Source organism: Callospermophilus lateralis, chromosome 5 (assembly GCF_048772815.1).
Source record: "Callospermophilus lateralis isolate mCalLat2 chromosome 5, mCalLat2.hap1, whole genome shotgun sequence".
In the NCBI taxonomy this organism is placed as follows: Eukaryota; Metazoa; Chordata; class Mammalia; order Rodentia; family Sciuridae; genus Callospermophilus; species Callospermophilus lateralis.
Window position 1 is genome coordinate 44,790,853 of NC_135309.1, and position 21,712 is coordinate 44,812,564.

Genomic DNA, 21,712 nt, shown 5'->3' on the forward strand with positions numbered 1-21,712 from the left:
CCACCTTCAGGTGTAACTATAAATCAAAATAAATAAAATAAAATGAAATGAAGACCAGTGAAGTAGAGGAAGAAGAATAGGGGAGGGTGGAAGAGAGTGGGTATCAAAATGGAGTAAATCAAATTCTAAACATGTATAAGTGTCAAAATTATGTATAACTACAATGCACTAATAAAAAGAAATAAATAAATAAGAGGACTTTCCCCTGGGTTTGGGAAAGAGACTACATGGTAAAGATCGGGGCTTATTTGAAGGAAGGGCTGTGCCTGTCTTCTCTGGATTATATGAGATGTGGCTTGTTTGCTCTGCCCATGAAGAGTAAACAAATGTACCTGTCAGAGAGTGGGCATTCAGGGTCTGTACACCCACCCCCAATACATTGACACACTGGATCTTGGAACAGGTCACTAGGTAGCTCTGAGAGAAGGCATGCTTTGGCTGTCTCACCAGTATCAGGGTTTTGTATTTCTATTGGGTCTCCAGTCCACAGAACCCAGAATGGAAAGGATTGCAAAAGCAAGAAACTGTTTTTTGGGAAAAATAACAACTCGGACTCCTGGGAGACTAAGAAAAGCATAGAATGCATAGAAAAGCCTCTGAAGTCTGCCGTGTCTTTGCTTACAAAGAAGGGCTCCCTAAAGTTGGAGAATTGGCGTTATAGTAAACACTGCAACAATCATGAAGATCTAACGAAGGGACATAAAGGAAGCAAGTTGAGGTGGCATTTCTGGGGATAGCCTGGAGAGTAAGCAAGAGCGAGTGATTTGGCTGCTCATGTTTTCTGCACATCTGGAAGCTTCTTTGGAATGAAAGCATGCAACTTTGACACCCTCCAATGTGTCCAAGGAAACAGATGAGCCATCATCAGACCCCTGCCTGAATCTGTGCTTTGGCTTCACCTGCTGCTGCTGTAGCCAGAGTGCAGAAATGTCACTGGAAGCTTGGAAGGCTCAGACACATCTCACCACAGTGACCATTAGACAGGTGAAGCAGATTCTGAGGAAAGCTCTGGTGCAGTACTATGAAGATGGGTGACAGGCAAGCACCTGGATAATGCAGTGTGATGAATGAGTCAGACAGTCACAGTTCAACCAGCTGTGTGACCTGAGCCATGGAGACTCAGTTTCCTCATCTTTTAAATGGGGTGAAAGACAGCCTTCTCTCCTAGAAATGTGGTGAGTCTACACCTGGGCTAGTATCTAGGCTGCTCACAGCTGTCATTTAGGGTCATCTCAAGGTTTCCTCCTATGGTGAGCAGTGGATGATGGCTCAGGAAGATGCCAGAAATACCCTGATAGTGTTGAGCAGAGTGTCCATGTGTAAATGCAGGGTGCTGTCAGCCCTTCTCAATCCCAGCAAACCTTTCTCTCTGTTGCTTGCTAGTGGGATTTTTTCACAACTATTTGACAAAGTAGCCTGGGGCTTTTCTACATGGATTGACAAAATACAAGGTGAGCAGAGCTTTCCAAGGTCATTCATAGCCCAAGGCTGCAAACCAACCAATCTCTGTAATCACAGCAGGAAGCTCTTGGGAGATTTATGGCAGGAGGGGCTCTACCCAGGGTGATAGAAGACAAACCAGATTGCTTTGAAACTGATTTTGAAGACAGTCTCGGTCGGAAAGGATTCATTCTGGGTACAGGACATTCACACCTAATCAGTCTTCCTTTATCTCAGTAGCTGATTCTGCTCAAAATCAGGAGAGATTTGGACCTAACCCATTAGGGTGTTCTATTTTTTTCATGACACAGATAATCTATACTTCTTTCTGAGAAGCTGAGAAATAAAAATCCTTCCACTGATCAAAGGATTTGGCCTGTAAAATAACTCAAAGCAGATCATCCTGGGCAGTCCAAATTTTGCGCACAATAAAATACAAGATTTGCCCATTGCCAATTTTTAGTCCATGTCATTTGATAAAACTATAAGTGCTCTGAGGGATGAGCTGTTTCTTAATTGTACAATTAAATCCTCCTCACTGCACAGCTGGCTTCTGAAATATGGATGGAAAGATTCAATTGGAGACCTGTGTCTGGAAGATGCTAAGTCTGTAATTGCTCCCTGTGGGAAGGTGGCACTAGGGACATGTCACTTCAGCCCAAAGGAATGCTCAGGACACCTTTAAATTCACATCTGACAAGAAATGATCAGTATGGATGAAACTGCTGATGGAGGAGAAGTGGGAGGTAGAAAAAGAATGGCCTGAACTTTTATAATCCAGTACCTGTAGTTAGCATTTATCACTACCTCATGAGCTGGTTCAAATGGATACAGAGATTTAGCATTCTTTTCTAGAAGTCATGCAAGAATTACAAGCTCAGAGGAGTTTTTTTCTCCAATTTTTCTAACAGACTGGGCAAGCTGGCAGTCTAAGGGCAGGTGCTCATTGAAGACAACAATATCTATCTTGTTGCTTAAGAACCATATCTGGGAGTCATGCTGGGTGCTCCCCCAGGTCCACCCCAGCATCAGGTCTCCTTGGTTGGTTGTCTAGAATGTACACTTATCCTGTCTGCTTTTCTCCACTGTCCTGCTCACACCCCTTATGCCCAAATGACTGTCACATTCTCTTCACTGATCTCCTGTCTCTTCTCATAAAAGCATAAATATGATTTTATCATCGCTTCTCCCGGCAAAGTTCCCCTCCCACCACTCAGACCGTCTTAGGTTACTATAATACACTCCACATCCATAGTAGCCAGATGCTGCCTTCCCACTGCCCTCATCTCCCTCTGCTCTCTTTGCCAGCCGCTAAGGACCTATCAAGCTTCTCCCATGGATCTCTACAAATGCTCTGCCTCTGCCTGGAAGCCCCCCATGGCTGCCCCTTTCTCATCCGTGAGGTCTTGGCCAACAGTCCTCTCCTTGAAGATACCCTTTCAATTAGGGTTTCCCTAGTTTTCTCTATTTTAAACCCTATTCTTTTCCTCTAGGCTCTTTAGTCAATTTGATGGCATATCCTTATCTGTGTGTTTACTCATTCATTGTCTCTCCTGTCACTAGCCAACCTGGAGGTGCCGTAAGGTAGGAACCACATCTGTATTCTCAGTAAGCAGCACAGTGCTTGGCATGTAGCAGGCACTCAATAAATATTTGATCAGTAAAGGAAGGAAGGCAGGGAGCTGTGCTCTGAGGGCATGACATAGCCATGTGACTAAATCTGTGTCTTTGTGGTGTCTGCTCCTGCCCATGCTTGGGAAAAGGGTAGTTACCTGGTATCTGGTGGGCTTGCTGAACGTGTTATTTGCTGTCAGGTTTTCAGAATTCCTCATGCCAGCCTGGTAACGAGTCTTCTGGGAAAAAACCAACAACATATATACACTTATGGCAGGATTTGAATGAACAACATCCACATATGGGGTGACTCTATAGGAACCTTCTGGAAGCCGATTTGCCCCTGCTGCTTGGCTTTATAGAGCACTATTCATAGGAACTTTAGTTCTGTGGGATGTTCACAAGGGTTACAGAATGTTGTCTGGTCAACCAGATTCAGGAAGCTCTAAGTTAAAGTTATGTGGGTATCTTTTCTCTAGGACTCCTCAGAGCTTCTGCTAATGGTCATTGAGAATCTACAGGAAGGGAGAGTGGGTAGGGAAAGTTGCCCAGAGACCATTCTTTAGATACTTTCTGGGGAAAGCTATTCCATTTCCAAGTCCACTGAAGAGTCTCTGTCACTGGGGTCATGGCCCAGCCAGGCTGCAGGCAGCAGGCAGTGTGCTAGGTCCCCAGCAGAGCACTCTCCAAGGGAGAAGGGACAGTACCGCAGGTAGCCTCTGATGAGTTGGGCCTTTGTGGATGTGCCCAGTAGATTCGAAAAGACACTAGCCCCTCACAGCTCCAGGCTTCCCTTGCGTAAGGGGCCACTATCCAAACTGAACACACACAACCCCCTCCCCCTACCTGATGCTTTTTCTAGCCCCATAAACCAGATGCTACCTACCCTGAATTTGGAATTCAGCATGCCCATTTCAAGGTCATTTTCACAGCTTTTGGCCTTAGATTTGCAGAGTTTTATGAGGCACATCTTGATTCTCATTATGAGATAATAAAATGATTTAGGACTTGGCACTAGATTAAAAGGAGCAGGTAGAGTTCTTCCTTCATCAAAGTAAGACAGCCAGAGTTTTGCTCGGGCAAATTTCCATTCCACATCTGCATCCTCCTGTGGAACAAAAGAATCAATGATATGCCATCAAAGGCCAGGACCTAACAACGGAGCTCAGTGTGAGGAGCGGAGATGCAGTCTACGCATTATGAGAACAGACTTCTAAACAGGGCTCTTGAGCTCTTGTGGATTTCACCGTCTCTACAGATGCCATAAAGATGGGGCTTGTTCTCTCTAAGACCACCTGCATTCATCAGTCTTAAAGCTCTCCACCTACCTCCTTGGAATTCTTCATGGTGGAAGAGCCTTGGCCAGTGTACGCCATCCTCCCCTATTTCCTATGGAGTGTTTTCACCAACGTTCTCCCTTTGCAGCTTACCAAAGAACTTTTCTCCCTACCACGTCATCTTGCTATCCATTAATTTTTACAGTTCCATTGGCAGATTCACCAACTAGCACAGCATCAAGGTATTTGTTGATTGTTTACAGAAGTGCTACCCAATAGAAATGTATTGTGAATTCACAATAGCTAAACTGTGGAAACAACCTAGATGCCCTTCAGTAGATGAATGGATAAAGAAAATGTGGTATACATACACAGTGGAATATTATTCAGCATTAAAAGAGAATAAAATCATGGCATTTGCAGGCAAATGGATGGAGTTGGAGAATATAATGCTAAGTGAAGTTAGCCAATCCCCAAAAGCCAAATACTGAATGTTTTGTCTGATATAAGGATGCTGATTCACAATGGGTTTGGAGCAGGGAGCATGGGAGGATTAGACGAACTCTAGATAGGACAAAGAGGTGGGAGAGGAAAGGAGGGGGCATGGGGATGGAAAAGATGGTGGAATGAGATAGATATCATTACCCTAAGTACATGTATGAAGACATGAATGGTGTGACTCTACTTTGTGTACAATTGGAGATATTAAAAATTGTGCTCTATGTGTAATATGAATTGTAATGCATTCTGCTGTCAAATATAACAAATTAGAATAAATAAAAAAAAAGAATTTGAAAACAAAATGTATCATGAGCCATGAAAGTGAGCCATTTAAAGTTTAAGTTTTCTACAGGCCATATTATAAAAAACAAAATGGAACAGGTAAAATTAGTTTCACTGATATACTTTATTTAATCTAATAGATTTAAAATATTGTCATTTCAACAAGTAATCATTATAAAAATATTGCTCAGTGGTAAAATGTATGCTTATCATGCCCAAAGGATGGGTGTAATCCCTGGCACCACCAGAAAAAAAAATTCATGAGATAGCTTTCCATTTTCTTTGCATACTAAGTTTTGAAATCTGGCATGGATTTTATACTTAGAGCACATCTCAGTCTGGACTAGCCTCATTTCAAGTGCTCTTTAGATAAATATGATTAGTGAGCTACCACATTGGACAATACAGTGTATACTAAAAAAGCATATTTCTTATTGGTCAGAGCAGTGCTGGGGGCGGCATGTTAAGAGATCTAGCAAATGTCATTCAAGGGGAACAAAGTCTGACCATGGTTTGTAGGAGGTAATCCAGCTGCATTCTCTTCTCTGGAGGAGGGGGGGTTAGATTAAAAATGAATATTTTTTTTGACTTGGTGTCAATCCCAGAATTCTCAGTGGCTCCTTGAAGGGCAGCGGTATATTTTTTCCTATAGATAGGCTCCTGAAACCTCTGTCCTAAGAGAGAAGTTAAAGGCCAGAAAAAAGGATAGGATTTGAGGTTTTTTTTTTTTTTTTTTTTTTAAATATACACTTTTAATTATTCATGATCTCACTCATTTGAGGATAAGGTTCAGAATCAGAAACAATAGATCTTGTTTCAAAACCCTTTATTAGCTGTGTGACTTTGGGTAAGTCTTAAGCTTGCTTATACAGAAAATGAAGACATCACAGTTCCCTCACAGAGTTTTGGGGTGGGCATACTTGGTTCCACAGGCAATGGCTACTCTCCAAAGGGCTGTGAGGCCAGCAAGTGTCCACAGGAGGCTTCTGGGATGCACCATGAAGGTATGAGGTCATAACTAGCAGGCTCAACCTCTTTGCTTTTATTGAGGGTCAACACCTGGCCTCGTCTACTCAGCATCATCCTATGTGGGTCTTTAGACTGGAAGCTTTGTGAGGGCTGGGTCATTCCTCGTCTAACAGTATACTGGAACACATTTACTGAGAGGATGGGTGGTATAGTGGTAAGAGCATGGGCTGTCGAATCTGCTTGGGTTCAAATCCTGCCTCTGCTCCTTTCTAGTTGTGAAAACATGGCATCTGATTCTAGGCCTCAGTTACCTCATTTGCAAAATGAGAATAGTACTTAACTCATAGGTGGTTGTGAGATTAAGGAAATTAATGCAAAAAAGACATTTAACAGTGCCAGCCACTGAGTAAGCTCTCAGGTAATATTATTTTTATTTCCATAGCCCATCACAGGCCTAGTCTTCAACCTTTAGTCATTTAGCAAACATTTATTGAACACCTACCCTGGGCCTGGCCAGTGCTAGGGAAGAACACACCCTGGTGGAACATCTGGTATGGCTAATGACACATTTGTTAAAATGCCTTTGACAGAGAGATGTGCTAGATCAGTGGGAGGATTTCATACTGGCCCTGAACTGGCCTGAGCCTGGGAAGGCTGCCCCATGGCTGCTGTTAGAGCTGAGCAGTTCTCAGCCAGGTCAAGTAGGGATGCTTGGGATAGATAATGAGTAGGAGTTAACAAGTGGGAGAGGTAGAGAGAAGCCTAAACAACTCTGGAGAAGGTTGGCAATAGAGAACAGGGGAAACAGCAGCTGAGCGCTCAGAGTAAAAATCCAGGGAGGATTTTTTTTTTAGTTGTTATTTATTTATTTATTTTTTTAAAGATCAAGGGACATGTTTAAATGCTGACAGGAAGGATTAGGTAGAAAGGAAGAGGGTGAAGACACAGGCCAGGCTGGGCAGATGTATCATGCAGAGGAGGAATAACAGTGCAGGAGGGAGGGAGCCCCAGCCAGGCAGGGCCACTCCAGGAGGAGAAGGCCTTTCCTGCTCGGGTGGCAGGGTCAGGTGGCAGGTGCAGGTGCAAAAGAGTTTCACATGGAAGAATTTGCAGCTATTCATTTCATCAGAGCTAAATTTGGCCAAGAATCCCTGGCATTTGTCATGGTTCAGTGAGGCAGGTGAGGACGTGTGCTCTCCCCTGGCAGAGGAGAAGTTCAGAGCTCCCAGGGGAGATGTGGTGCTGCAGTGTGTCCTCTCCATCTCAGGCACCATTCATGCAAGGGAAACAACAGCACAGCTTTGAGCTGGCCCATTACTGCCCTAAGTTGAGGGGCATCTCAGCCAATCATGGGACTTCCCATGCCTCAGTCATTAGGACTGAAGTAGACTTGCTCGTTAGGATGGCAGCTGCCCTGGTGAGTGGTACAAAGACCCACAGATTTTCCTGGTGCCATCTGTTTTTCTTTTATATGTGGAGAAACTGAGGCCCAGAAGGACAGAGGACTGGTTAGAAATAGCTTGTTATCCACATAGGTGACAAATATATGAAATGCTTTTTAAAAATATATGTTGTTTGTCCATCTGCACAGTGCTACATTTTCTCCGGGTAGGGAGTGGGGGGCAGCTAAGACTTCAGGAACCAGGACACCTCTTCCTCTCACCTCTTGTCTCAGTTGCTCATCCTATGCTTTGGCAGTGATGAACCCATCACACAATTTCACCCCTCCCTGTCCTGAGACACACTGTTTCTAAGGTTTGGAATACTCTTTTTGGGGGGATGTGTGCTATGGACTGAATTGTATCCCCTTAAAACTCCTATATTGAAGCCCCAATATCTTAGAAGGTGACTGTATTTAGAGATGGAACCTTTAAAGACATTTAAAGGTTAAATGAACATTTAAGGTTAAATGAAGTCACAAGGGTGGAACCTAATCCAACAGGCTGGTGGAAAGGCCACTCAAGGACACCCCAGGAAGGTGGCTGTCTGCAAGCCTGAGATAGACATTATGGAAACCATGCCTGTGGACACCTTGAACTTCTAGTCTCTAGAACTAGGAGGAAATGAATTCCTGATGTTTAGGCTACCCAGTCTGTAGGATTGTTTTTTGTGAAAGCCCTGGCAAATAAAGACTAGGGCAGTCTTTATTTTTTTCTCCTAATACACAAATAATCATTTCTTATAATTTAAACAAAAGCAAAAGCTCCCTTACTAATCTCCTCTCTCCTTCCTCCAGAGGATGCCCTGGTCAAGAGTGTGGTAGCATCCTTGAAGTTCCCTTTTTTTACCTTTCCTTTATGTATATATGCATTTGTATTAGTATGTGGATATAAGATCTGCCCATTTGTATTTTTTTCACTTAATAATATCTGAGGGATTTTTTTATGTCAGTAAAAAAAGGTCTTTCTCACTTTGTATATAAAATATTCTATACAGTGTTTAAGAGTGTGACTATATCACAGTTTATTTTAACATACTGAGGGGTTATTTCCAAGTTTTCCCTTTGGTGAACATCCATGTGAGATCACATTTATGCATGGATCTATTCCTAGAATTGAAATAGCTGAGTAAATAGCATTTTAAGTTTTAGCTTATTTTATTTAACTTGATGATAGGTAAAACAATGATGTGATTTACAAAGCATAAGAAGATAAAAAGTGAAAGGGAGGACCCCTGCCAGCAAGCACCCCAGTCACGCCTTTCTTGTGGCCTGTCTCAGAGGCTTGTTTCTTTTGCAAATGCCAATACAATCACAAATGATTGTACAGTCCCTTTTCTTACTCTCTTCTACAGGACAACAAGCAGTACATATATTATTCTGCAACTTGATTTTTCTTCACTTAACATTATAATTTGAGGGTCTTCCACCATCAGCATATCAAGAATATTTTCATCTTTTTTTAAAAAAATAAAGTTGCACAAGTATCCTGTTGTTCAGATGTATCATATTCTATTTAACTGAATTCCTATTAAGACTCATTTAGGTTGTTTTAAATTTTTTGATGCTTTAAACAAGACTGCAATCAAAAGCCTATGGTTTATGCATTTTAGATTTTGGACACATTGCCCCAGTACTTTCTCTTGGACTTCTTTATCTGTCTGAAAAATTGTTTTCATCTTTAAATAACCATTAAGTATCACCTCTAGAAGCTTCCTTCCCTCACAGTCTTTCTCTTTGCTTTGCACTTTCTGCACCTGGTTGCATTTACCCACAGCATTTTCATTTGCTGATGGCCATACCTGTTTTTCTCAGCGGATCATGAGCTCCTGGAGGCAAAGACTGTGTCTTAGTCATCTTTGTGTTACTAGTGCCTAGCACAGGTTTGGCATACAGTAGGTGCCTAATAAACAACATGTGAGAGGCAAACAGGGAGTGGGCTGAAAGATAGTCATTCTGATGTGCTCTGGGCCACTTGCATGATGTCCCGAGGGATACATGACAAAGAGGCATGATTCATGACCCCAGCTCTTTCTGCTTTCATTGGGACCTTTTATGTGATGGTGCCAGCCATGCCATGCAGCAGACTAACTCGAAGCACTTCTTGGAGCTGTCCCCAAAGAATGTCTGGTGCTTATTGTTCCAATTTAACATTTAATAAGACACAGGCTTCTGACGTCATTGCCCATGTTGCTCAAAGTAGCAATGTCAATTAACCAAGGGAGGGAGTTCATTTTCAATGAGCTGGCCTTACCTCAATTTCCTGATAGGAGTTGTTGATCATGGCTATGAGCATGTTGAGCAGCACTACCACCATGGTGACGTTATAAACGCCATAGAGAACGTAGCCGATGTTCTCGATGAATTTGTGGTCATATTTCAGCACCACCGAGATCACTTCAGATAAGCCAAATATGGACCAAAATAAGGTTTTAAAACTTTCTTCAACCCTACAAGGAAACAGACAATCCTTTTATGAGGTCCGCGTGGGCTTACACTTTAATAATGCTGTCCTTACCCAGACTTTAGTGGTTCCCCCTGGAGTGGGGATGGGGCTCGTTGGTAGGGTATATGTTCTGAAATAATGAGATCTTCAGATTTCTAAGAAAACTTGGAAATTCTGAGTATTATAAATGGCAATCTCTTTTCCATTCAATCTATTAATTGGGACTCCTGACTGAGGTATCATTTTTATCTTGCTGTAATTAATTAAACATCTAAAATTAAACATCAGGGCTAATGTTTGCTCAAAAGGATTATTAGCCTTGGAAAGCACCCTGTTCCTTCAGTAGACTCTGAAGCATCTTGTCTCAGTCCACACAGCCCCAGGTGAAGGGGAGCGAGGGCTGTGACCTGGGGAGGGGGGCAGTGTCCACAGATGGAGCTAGTTTCCTTGGGGCCTGGCATTCCCTGGGCACTTGGCTTAGAACAGCTCACATCGGCTTCATGGCCACCTGTGTGGTAGGCTCACTTTTACCTCCATTGCACATACCTGAGGCTAGCTGCCTATATTAAGTCTTCTAAACCAGGATGGAATTATTAGAAATGAAAGCGAGGAGTCCACATTGTTAAAATTCACCAGGTAACTACACAAATCTCCCCCTGTGGCACATTCAGGTGGATGCTACACGTGCTTTGACAGCAGTTTAGATAAGATCTGACTTTTAGAATATTGTTCTTGGACTCTTTTGAGACTATGAAGTTACTGAAATACAGTTATTTTAAGCCTAAAGCCCAAACACATTTCATGGTCCCTATTTATGGCTATGCCCATGTATCGGATTTATGACCTCAAACACATCAGAAAGCTGGATTTTGCCTTGGTGGTCTGGAACATGCCAAAGTAGATGGTACCATCCAAATGGCTAAGTCAGTTCTTTAATTGTGCATCCAAATTTTTGTTACCATTATGAGAAAGAAAAAAAAAACATTTTTTTCCTCTTTAACATTTCAGGTTTTTAACACTCCACCCACAAAAAGCCAGGATTAACTAGATCTCAAAAAGAAAAAAAAATCAGTGTCTCTCAAGGATTGATATTTATTTGACAAGATGTATAAAAATACTAGTACTTGTCACTTGAGCTAAAAATCCACTCTTGATTTGCATGAATTTACAGCTCTCCTGAGTGTGTGTGTGTGTGTATGTGTGTGTGTGTGTGTGTGTATAAGCCTAGCCAGCTGTTTGGCTTATTCCCTATGAATCCAAGAGTCTGAAAAACTGGTAGGTGAAGTTGGGTTTGTGTTGTCAGTGTTCGTTTTTAATTTCTTTTAAGGCTTGATTTTGGAACAATTAAGTCATTTCAGTGTTGTCAGGGAGAAATTCGGTTATGGGTTTTGAAGTAATGACCGGGTCTCTAAGCCTTGTCTGCAGAGATCCTAAAGCTGTTCTGAGATGTGGAAAAGTAGTTTCTTTATGTGAGATGCAGTACCTGCTTTGTGGGAAACAATGCCACACACTGTGTGGCAAGACTCATTACAGTGTGGTCTCCTATTGCAAAATAATCTTCCAGTTATCCTTCTAGTGGAAGAGAACAGTGCAGCCAGAGTCCAAAACCACTGGATGAACCCCAAATCCCAAAATGGGAGGGAATAGCAGGGATGTGGTCTCTCTGATGGTTGTTCCCTTCAGTGGAAAACCACTTAGAGGGGGTTGGCCAAGCAGGTGCTGGCTTAGGACTCTGTACTTGCCATGAACAATGTAAAAAAAAAAATGGCTAATACTTGTGACAGAGAGATATTTTACCCAAATTAATTTTCCTTTTCTTACCTTGGAACACCCCACAAACTTTGGCTGACACTAAGGAGGCAAGCAATTATAGAACATATCCATGGAAAACCTTCTGAATTTTGATTAGGTAAAATGGGCCTGGTTTCAGCATGTATTTTTTTCTCGTTTGCTTCTCACCATGAATTTTGCCACTGAGGACCGATTTACCCCTGGTCCCTAACCTAGGCATTCTGTGTCAATAATCAGAAGGAGGCAGAGCTGGCCCATTAAGCAATGTGTGTTATGGTAAAGGAATACTTACAAATATCTTAGCTTATGCCTCAGCCCCTCCTCTGCCTGGTCCTCCAGCAGAGGACATACCTAGCTTGGAACAATAATCAGTTTCTATTTGTTGTCTGTTTTCCAGGCAGACTTTGTACCTATTTCATTTCTATTCTGTTGTTTAGAGATTAACCTCTGGACTTGGACTTGACCATGATCTTTAGGAGACTCTAACTATAAGGGGCTCAGACTCATGGGGACATGAGCAATAACCAGCTGCGGCAGCTGGCCAGGAAGAGCTCTTAGCCAAACTATGCATTTCTAAAAATTTCTTCCATGCTCTGAAGGGACTGTGTCTATGACCCTTGTTTCCTCCTTTTTATGAGGAAAAAAACAGTTGAGGTAACAAAGCCCTTCTTTAAAGAAAAGGTGGGTGTATTGGCTTGAATCACCCAGGATGGCTGGATTCATCATTTGGGTCTCTTGGGTCTTTCATTTGTACCTATCCCTCTTGACATGACCACAGAAAATTAACTTGTCTATATCAAAAACATAATAAGAAAACTATAAGGCAGAAAACTAAGTGAGGAAAAAAATCTGTATTTGCAAACATGAGGCAGACAATGGATGATGTCCTTCTTACATAAAGAGCTCTTATAAGAACCAACATGAAAATGATAGACATAATTGTAGAAAGCAAAGGGAAGAAAAACTTTAGTGACAAGAGCTTTACGATTAATGTGACATGCCATGCTGGTGTCATTTTCTAGTTTTAATATGTGGCTGGAAATAAATGAACCTTGGCCTCACTATGCTGAGTGGGAAAAGATTTGTGTTGTCTTGACCTGGAGACCTACAAATATATATATTCAGGTTGGTCCTGGAAATAAGCTTGCAATACATTACTGATCCCAAGGGCTCAGGCCCCAGAGCTGGCCCTAGTATCCTGTGAGGTTAGTATGCTCTCTGAGTTAGGTATTAATCATCATCCACAATTTTCAGGGGCAATGGAACATAGGGCATGGGACAGAAGGCTTGTCACTGAGGAGGTCTGGGGCTGGCAAAGGAAGAAAGTGTCTTGGCATGGGCTTAACTGATATTTATCATGAAGCCACCCTTTTCATGAACTAGTAGGTTTCAAGGCTGAAATTGAGGCTTTTTTACTGACAGGGATGGAAGCCACTTCCTCCAACCCATGCTGGCTGTAGAGTCACAGATCCCTTTAACTGTGTCAATCACAAGTGTTTTTACAGAGATATTTGGGGGAGTAAAAAAAGGCAAAGGTGCATAGCTGGATTCAAATCTCGGCAACATCATGCACTGGCTGTGTGAGTTTGTGTATGTTATAAGTAAGCCCATTTAAGTCTCCATTTACCCATCTATGAAATGGGCATAATGACACCTTATTATTCAGATGCTATAAAGATGAAATGAGAAACATATGTAAAATATATAATAATAGCCCAATAAATGATAGCTACTATTTTGATTCATTTGTTCATTTTCTGAATTCTGATTGTGTAGCAGGTTATGAGGATATGGTGATGCCCAGAACAAACGTGTTTGTCGTTTTGTAGGTCCCAGCTGAAAAAAAAAAAAAGCCCAATAAGGTGAGAGAACGCTGTGACACCACAAGCACGTTGCTCTGTTTGCCTCTGCCTTCCCCAGTCACACATATAACCCATCAACTCCTTAGGTGCTTCAACCCAGGCAGGCCTGAATGAAGTTAATAATTCAGCTACTTATTGACTTTTCTGAACAAGCCTCATTTTCTTTCCTATCTTCAAAGATCATCACAAACCCTAGATTTCATGCAAATTCTCCTTCTGATTTCTCTAGCCCATGCTGTTTTTTTTTTTTTTTTTTTGGCTCTTGGCTGGCAGTGGAAGGGACTGAAGTTTAGTCAATAGGCCACCCTGGCATAAGAAGCACTCCTAATGAAGGAAGAGAGAAAAGTGCCCGTGAGTGATGTTGAATAGAACATGATTCACCCTTCTCACCCTTCTCTGACTGGGTGGGGGTGTGTATGTGTGGGAAGGTTGGGGCTGATTTGTCATGCAGAAAGCAGGGACAAGGTAATCAGTTCTCTACCAGGTCTGTCTCGCCTGGATAATGAGACTTTAATAACAGGTTGCCTGAAGAGGCAGTTGTGTATGGGCCTCAGAGAACAAACTGATCAACAAGGCGAGGGTTTAGGGCGATTGTTATGAAAATTGCTGCTTCTTCAGAATGCCAGGACTCCCTCCCCCACTCCCCACCCAGCAGTTCAGTTCAGTTACCTACCCAAATCTGCACATAGCAGGCTAAAATTAAGCAGGAGGATCAGACCTCAAAAGGCTGTTTCTTGGGTTCAGAAGATAATAGCTGCCGCTGCGCTAGAGCTCTGTCACAGGGGAAACAATGCCTGCCTGCCATCCCAGCTGGGCTGATGGAGGAAGGTGTCTGGAGTGAGAAGAGACCTTATTGGAGGGCTGTGTTTCCCCAGTGGCCAGACCCAGAGACCAAATGAGTCAGGCTTGAGGAAGGTCAGGAGAGATGGCCAAATGCCCAAGGAAGTCTGCACCTCATCCCCTTCACCCTGCAGGGTTTTAGCCTCTGAACCACCTTCTAGTTCTACCTTCAGTCCTGGATAAGGAGTTTGATTTAGACAGTCCAGAAGGAGAGGAGTCTGGCCACAGAAGCAATGCCAAAGCAGCCTGGATTCATTTATATTGAGGATCAAGCTATGATCACAGTAGTTTGGGAGCTCTTTGGGGGCAGAGGCTAAGCCTTCTTGGTCTCTGAGACTACATACACAGGCTGACACCCAGGAGGCACTTAGTAAATTCAATGTCTGTTGCATGAGTGGATAAATGGATCTCTGAAGCACATTTTGACTTCCTTTTCTCTGATCCTAGTTTCATGGCTGATGAATAGGTCACTATGTGGGTTCTGATGCCTGGCAAACCTGGGTTTGACTAAGTTTTTGGCCAAATAACGTACCTGCACTATGTCTCTTTTTTCCTGGAGATAAAATAGAAAAATAATAACATCTGTTTTCTAGGATTGTTTGTAAGGATTAAATGAATTAATAGGATGCTTGTGAGTTGCATAAAATACTGTCTGGTACTTACCAATGGCACAATAAATTTTATGAATTTTATTATTAGTAGAACTACTAGTTTTTTAAATTCTCTCTCTCTCTCTCTTAATTGCAATAGGCTTTAGGGTCTGACTGAAATCCTCTGACACTCACAGTTAACTCTCAGAAGAATCCTTTACGAGTAGAAATCAGATCCTGCACTTCCCTTCTTAGCTTCCATATGGCCAACAATCAAAGCCAATCACCTGGCTGAACTCTTTAATGCCATGGGCAATCTGGCTCCTGCCACTTTCTGGAGCCCCTCTGGGCAGTTTAGTTTCCTGAGGAATGACAGTTTAAATCTTTTCATCCTAGACTGAATTTTAGTTAAAAAAAAAAAAAAAGAAAAGTAGGAATTTCTTCCTTGTCAGGCTGCATCTGAGAATAACATGGAGGATGTGGGGAAGCATCTGGGAACGTGCCAAGAAGATATCATCCAAAGAAGCATGTTTTCTATGTATCCTTAGGTCTCTTTCCTCAAAGCTTTGTGGATTTTCAGCCTGTTTCAGAGGCTCAAAGGTACCAGGCTTTTCAAATCCATGTCATGAATAAACATGAAGAGAGCAAATAAGTGAGCACTATATGATAGGAGAATATCTGTTGTAACAGACTTTATTAATATCTTCTGAAAATCTACATTTTTACTATTTATTAGAAAGTTATACAAAGATAAGAACTTATATTACATCTAAACCACTTTGTTTTGGACACATTAACATCATTTCCACTTACAGAGCCTCTCTGGGTCTGACCATGTGGTGTCTTTCAAGTTTATGAATTTTTCTGTGCTAGTTGCTCTGCATAAAATGGGCTCAATAAGCTCTTGTGCCCTCAGACACCCTTATTAAATTTGTAAGATGAAAGATGGAGGTAACTTTCACAATGTAATAGAGTATGATGTAAAACTGGCCTGCAGAGCTTCCAAATCAGGGTGCCCATGTTTCCACAGTGACCTAGGAACCTGGGACAAGTCTGTCCTCTGTGAGACCCAGTAGGCTGATGCCCTTCCATGTTCCCCACCTCTGAACACTTTCAGCATGCTCCACACAAAGACGATGGCAGTGAGCCAGGTCCTCCATGTACCACAGGGTGACATATCCCTGGTTTCTATTAATAGGGCCTTGGTTTGGGGGAGTTTTGCAGCAAAACCCAGCCTTGGCTGCCCCAGCAGGACACCCCTGTGTGGCCAGATCCTTGCACTCTACCTCTCCTGCCCACATGGCCATTCCCTTAGTGCAGCAGCACATCCTCTTTCACGTGGCTCCCTGGCACAGCCTTCCGGGGCCCTGGAGCTGCTCTTCTTTCATATTTCTTTCTTGCAGACTGTTTCTTCTATTTGTTATCATGCTTCTTTCTTGCAATTATGTGATAAACACCTGTCTTCCCTAACAACTGCAACTGTCATGATGAAAGGGGCCTTGGCTGTTCTAACCACCACATCCCCATCATCAAGCTAGCACCAGGTTTGAGCTTCCCCTTCCCCTGTTCTTCACACAGTTGCGACAGCATTCTTTCTGAGGGCAGCTTTGAGTGTATCTGCCTGTTTTTAAAAAGGCCTTAGTGGAGACTTTAACACCTAATGAGGACTTAGCTTTCCATAATCTGGCTCCTTCTGGATTCCGATTTAGTCTTCTGCCATCTCCCCAACTCTTGCCTACCTGTGGTTCCTCAAAAATGCCATTCACAGGCTGGAATGCCCTCTAGTCATCCTCCAAAATCCTCCCTCAGGCTACCCCTTCCATGAAGCCATTCCTGGCACTGCCAGGTGGAGTTCAGCAACTCCTCTGGCCTGTTGCAGTGGTCACAGGGTGTTACAGCTGCTGCTTCCCTCCTGTCTAGTCTTCACTTGTCTACAAATTCCCAGGGGTATAAGGAATCTCATTTTTTTTTTTTTTTTGGAGGGGGAGGACTGAACTCAGGGGCCCTTGACCACTGAGCCTCATCCCCATCCCTATTTGATATTTTTATTTAGAGACAGGGTCTCACTGAGTTGCTTATGCCTTGCTTTTGTTGAGGATGGCTTTAAATTCTTGATCCTCTTGTCTTAGCCTCTTAAACTGCTGGGATTACTGTGCCCGACAGGAATCTCTTAATCTTCATGACTCCAGGACCCAACCCAGAACTTGGCATAGAATGACTGCTCCCTAAATGTTCCTAAATGAATGAACTCACTTTGGAGTAGAGCACTTGTTTCACATAGGGGAGAATCAAAGGCTGCAGTTATAGCTCAGGTATGTAGAATCATCAAATTCTTGCCAATAATCAAAATATGGATTTAGCATCCTATTCTTTAGAATTTAGAAGCACAGGAAATGACCCAACCTTTGAAGAAACTAGGCCTCTGCCTCAAAAGCACAGGGGTATGGGATTCCCACTCTTGTCAATTTCAGGTCAGAAGGTGGAAGATGGTCTTGAATCATAAAGATCTGTGCTGGGATCCTCTTCCTGGTTCTGTGATCTTAGTTAAGTCCAGGTCTCTCTGAGCCTTGGCTTCTTGTAGTGGTATCTGTCATTCCATAGCATGGATTAAATAAGAGGGCAGATACATACATGTGTTTGTCATAACGTGTTGTTCAGCACATGATGCTGATTCTTCTTCCTGCTTCTCACTGCCTGTACCAGGACTGTTTGGAGCTTTGATTTCAGCTCTGAGCCAGGAGTATGTGAAGCTCAGCCCCCAGAGTTGGACAGTTGGTGGCAGGTAGAACAGGCCTAGGATGGGGAAGGTGTATGAGGGCAGGGTCTTCACAATTCTCTCCCCTAGCCCCACACTCTCCAGGATCACTGGAAGGAGAAGGTGGCTTGCCTGTGACCTGGATAGGCGAGGCAGGGCTGGATCAGTGCTTTCTTCTTCTGGTGGCCATATGAATCCCTTCCTTTTACAATGTGGAAATTTTCCATAACTGTCATGGAAAACAGAAGCTTCTAATTTTGCCTAGCACTGCTGAAACTCCTTCCATTAAAATAATTCCTGGGGAGACAGAACGATCTTAAGAGAGGTTTTATTTTTGATTAGAAAAGTGTCAACCCAGCTCTGCTAGGAAGCTGACTCCACAATAGTCTATAGAAAAGGTTGTCTGGAATCATCTTTTGAGGAATGGAGCCCACTTAATCTGCAATCAGAGTTAAATAAGAGAGGCCAAGTTCACTCACAGGGGAGAGCAGGGGCCTAACATGTTCTATTGGAGAATCTTCCACTTGCCCACTCTGGGTCACTTTATTGCCCCTAACCTCTCCTATTTTCCATGTATTTGTCTAGTTAAGTTCTATATAACAATATTTCTGTCAAATAGTGGAATACATATATGACAATGGTCACATATGGCCTAGATGTGTGGTAGGCTATGTCGTCTAGGTTTGTGTAAGGGTGTTATATATTTGTACAATGATAAAACTGCTTAATGTTGCAATTTTCAGAATGTAACTTTGTAAAGCCATGTGTGACTGTAGAAGGAGAGCATTTTTTTCTATGCATTCTCTCCCAGCTGTATTTCACCTATGAGCTAAGGACCTTTTGTTTCTCTTTCTCTATACACTAACAGTTCTGGGACTCCATACAATCTCTAATCAGAAATTCCTTGCTTTATGGAATATCTACATTTCAGCAAAGTTGCCTACAAACCCTCCAAAAAGCAAATCCTATTTCTCTATTCACTTCCATGATATAAGCAAAACTTACATCCCCAAGAAGAACAAAATTCCTAACAATCTGAACTGAGAACTTAAAAAAACTTTTCTATTTCCTCAATACATCTTGGAAAACTTTGATTTTGTACTCTGAGAGCATAAAACTGGTCTGAACACCTTGTCTTCCTCCCCTTTGGTTATTTTCAGTTTGTAATAGAAGTGGCTTGGAGATAATGAGCTGCCAGCAGGTGTGCTATCTGTCATGTTCAGACAGGCTCCAGCTCACAGAGCAGGGACCCTTGCATCCAAATTCACCAACCAGCAACCTTTGCATCTACATTTCTACTCCTTCCCTTCAGGCCAGCCTCTGTCAAGGAAGTGGCCATGAAAAACAACCCAGACCTTTGGGAGAATCTTGGGTCTGAAGTGGAAGGAGGATGAGGAATTGAGAACCGCTTATAGGATCTGACTCGAGGGCTTGCTCCTGCTTGATCTGGCTATCTACTCAATGCCTTGTGCTTAAAAATGCCTGTTTGCATGACCTGAAATCCTATCAGTATGATGCTTGCTTAGGTTAATGAGCTTCTGGCTTCTGAGATGCACAGAACTGACAGTGGCTTCCATATCCTCAACTGTGCAGGGATGAAGTCAGATCAGACCCATCTTTCTTATCCTGTGATCCAATACTACCTGTGCAGAACCCTGCAGAGCTTTTGTTAACATAGATTTCTTGGCCCCACCCTGGAACTATTATAATTAGATGCTAAGAGGTGTCCCAAATTTTGCTCCCACTTCCCCAGGTGATTCTGGTGTGTTGAAGACCACTGACCTCATTAAGGGTGTTCATGTTGTGTTTTTATTCACATTTTTATGTGAACCAGTTCAATCCATCCATTTTCTTCTAGTTGCTTTAGTGAGGTCTGCTAGTGAAGGCAATGGACATTTGAGGGTGGGGAGGAAGGTGTGTGACTTTGAAGCAGGAACCCACTGGGAGTTATTGCAGAGCTTGGTCGAGGGCTGGAGATTGCAGTTGGTAGAAAAAATTTATTTTCCTTATCTTTCCTTTTGTCTTAGACTATCTGCCTTACCCTCTGCCTTTGGGCAGAACTGTATCTTGGTAAGTCTCTGGTGGGACTGGCTTTCGTGAACTGGCCTGGGACCATACTCCTAGGGCCAGCAAGTCTTTCCTGAGACAACTCTCTCTAGATTTCTAATAGCTGCCTTAAATTTTTTTTCTTTAAATTATTTATTTATTTATTTTTAAAATGTTTTTATTAGTGCATGATAGCTACATATAATATTGTGGGTTCATGTTGACACAATCACACATGCATGGAATATAATTTGTTCCCTTTCAGTCCCCAGTACCTCTTCCATCCCTCCCTTTCTCCCCTACCCCTGCTCTACCTCTTCTACTCTACTGGCCTTCTGGCCTTCCCTTCATCTATTTATTATTTTTACATATGGGTGCTTCTCTGTGGTACATTCGCACGTGCGCACAGCATAATTTGGTTGACTTCATTTCATAGTTCCTCCCCTTTCCCATCCCTATCCCTTCCCACTCAACCCTGCTCCTCTACTCCACTCTACTGATCTACCTCCCATTTTTGAAGTGGCCCCCAAACTCCCCCCACCTCCTTATTTTGCTCTTGCTTCTGAATATGAGAGAAAAAATTCAGCCCTGACTTTCTGAGTCTGGCTTATGTCACTTAGCACGATGCTCTCCAGTTCTATTCATTTACCAGCAAATGCCATAATTTCATTCTTCTTTATGGCTGAGTAAAACTCCATTGTGTATATGTACCACATTTTCCGTATTCATTCATCTGTTTATGGGCACCTGGCTGGTCCCAAAACTTGGCTATTGTGAATTGAGCTGCTGTAAACACTGTATCACTACAATATGCTGATTTTAGTTCTTCTGGATAAATATCAAGGAGTAGGATAGCTGGGTCATATGGTAGTTCCAATCCCAGCCTTTTGAAGAATTTCTAGACCAAACCGCTGCCTCTTTTTTAAAAAACATTTTTTTTAGTTGTAGTTGGACATGATACCTTTATTTTATTTACTTATTTTTATGTGGTGCTGAGGATCGAACCCAGTGCCTCACTTGTGCTAGGAGAGCGCTCTACCTCTGAGCCACAACCTCAGCCCTCAAACAGCTGCCTTTTAAAGTGGACTCTTGAATAGCATTTAGGAATCCAATTTTCCCTTGAACATGGCCAGAACAGAGATGGGGAGCAGGTGGATCAGTTCAAAGTGGAGATGAGGGGATTACTGCAGTGTATTCCAACCCACATTTCCCTTCTGTAGGATTGAGTCTTCTGAATCTACAGAAACAGATGAGAAGAGCTCTGACTTACCCTACAAACTCAAAGTTCCACAGGGTAGGCAGGTGTGGGTGGAGACCATGGGACGGTTTGCTCTGGAGCAGGCACACACCTGAGTGGGGTCTTCATCATCAGCATAGCTGCATTTATCATAGCTTTGAGTTCCTTAAGGTATGAGTATTATTTATTCTCAAATGGCTTTTTATTATCAAAGAAGATCTCTAGGAGGGTGACATACTCCAGAGAGCAGTCAACAGGTAAAAGATGACATTTACAAAAATCCATTCTTTCCTCTCTCTACCTCAATGCTCTATTGACTTTTCCTGTTCAATTAAATCCTATATACAGCTACACATCCCATTTCAGGAACTGCCAAGGCAAAAACTATCCTGTCTCTTTTTTTACTGCACTTGCTGTTCCCTGCTTGTACATATCCCCATCCGAAAAGGCTTTGGGTTCTCTCTAGTCTGCAAAGTCTTAATTACATTTTGAGCACAAGGGAGTCAACTGATTTTCCTCTTTCTCCTGATTTTACTTTTCTCCATAACTTCCTGAGCCAGAGAGCCCAGGCCACCTCTCCTTATTCTCTCTATAGATAGCTAGGTTGCATCTGGTTGAAAATTA

At 42.6% G+C, this 21,712-nt stretch overlaps 1 protein-coding gene across 1 annotated transcript in view; it reads right to left on the reverse strand.

Moving 5' to 3' along the window:
* Trpc7 (transient receptor potential cation channel subfamily C member 7) overlaps positions 1-21,712 on the reverse strand; it is a 181,654-nt gene that overhangs the window by 6,843 nt on the left and 153,099 nt on the right. Inside the window, exons 8-10 of the mRNA XM_076857627.1 lie at positions 9,776-9,971; positions 3,941-4,162; positions 3,213-3,293 (exon numbers count right to left, since the gene is read on the reverse strand). Of these exons, the coding sequence (XP_076713742.1) occupies positions 3,213-3,293; positions 3,941-4,162; positions 9,776-9,971 (499 nt within the window). The remainder of the gene's footprint in view (positions 1-3,212; positions 3,294-3,940; positions 4,163-9,775; positions 9,972-21,712) is intronic.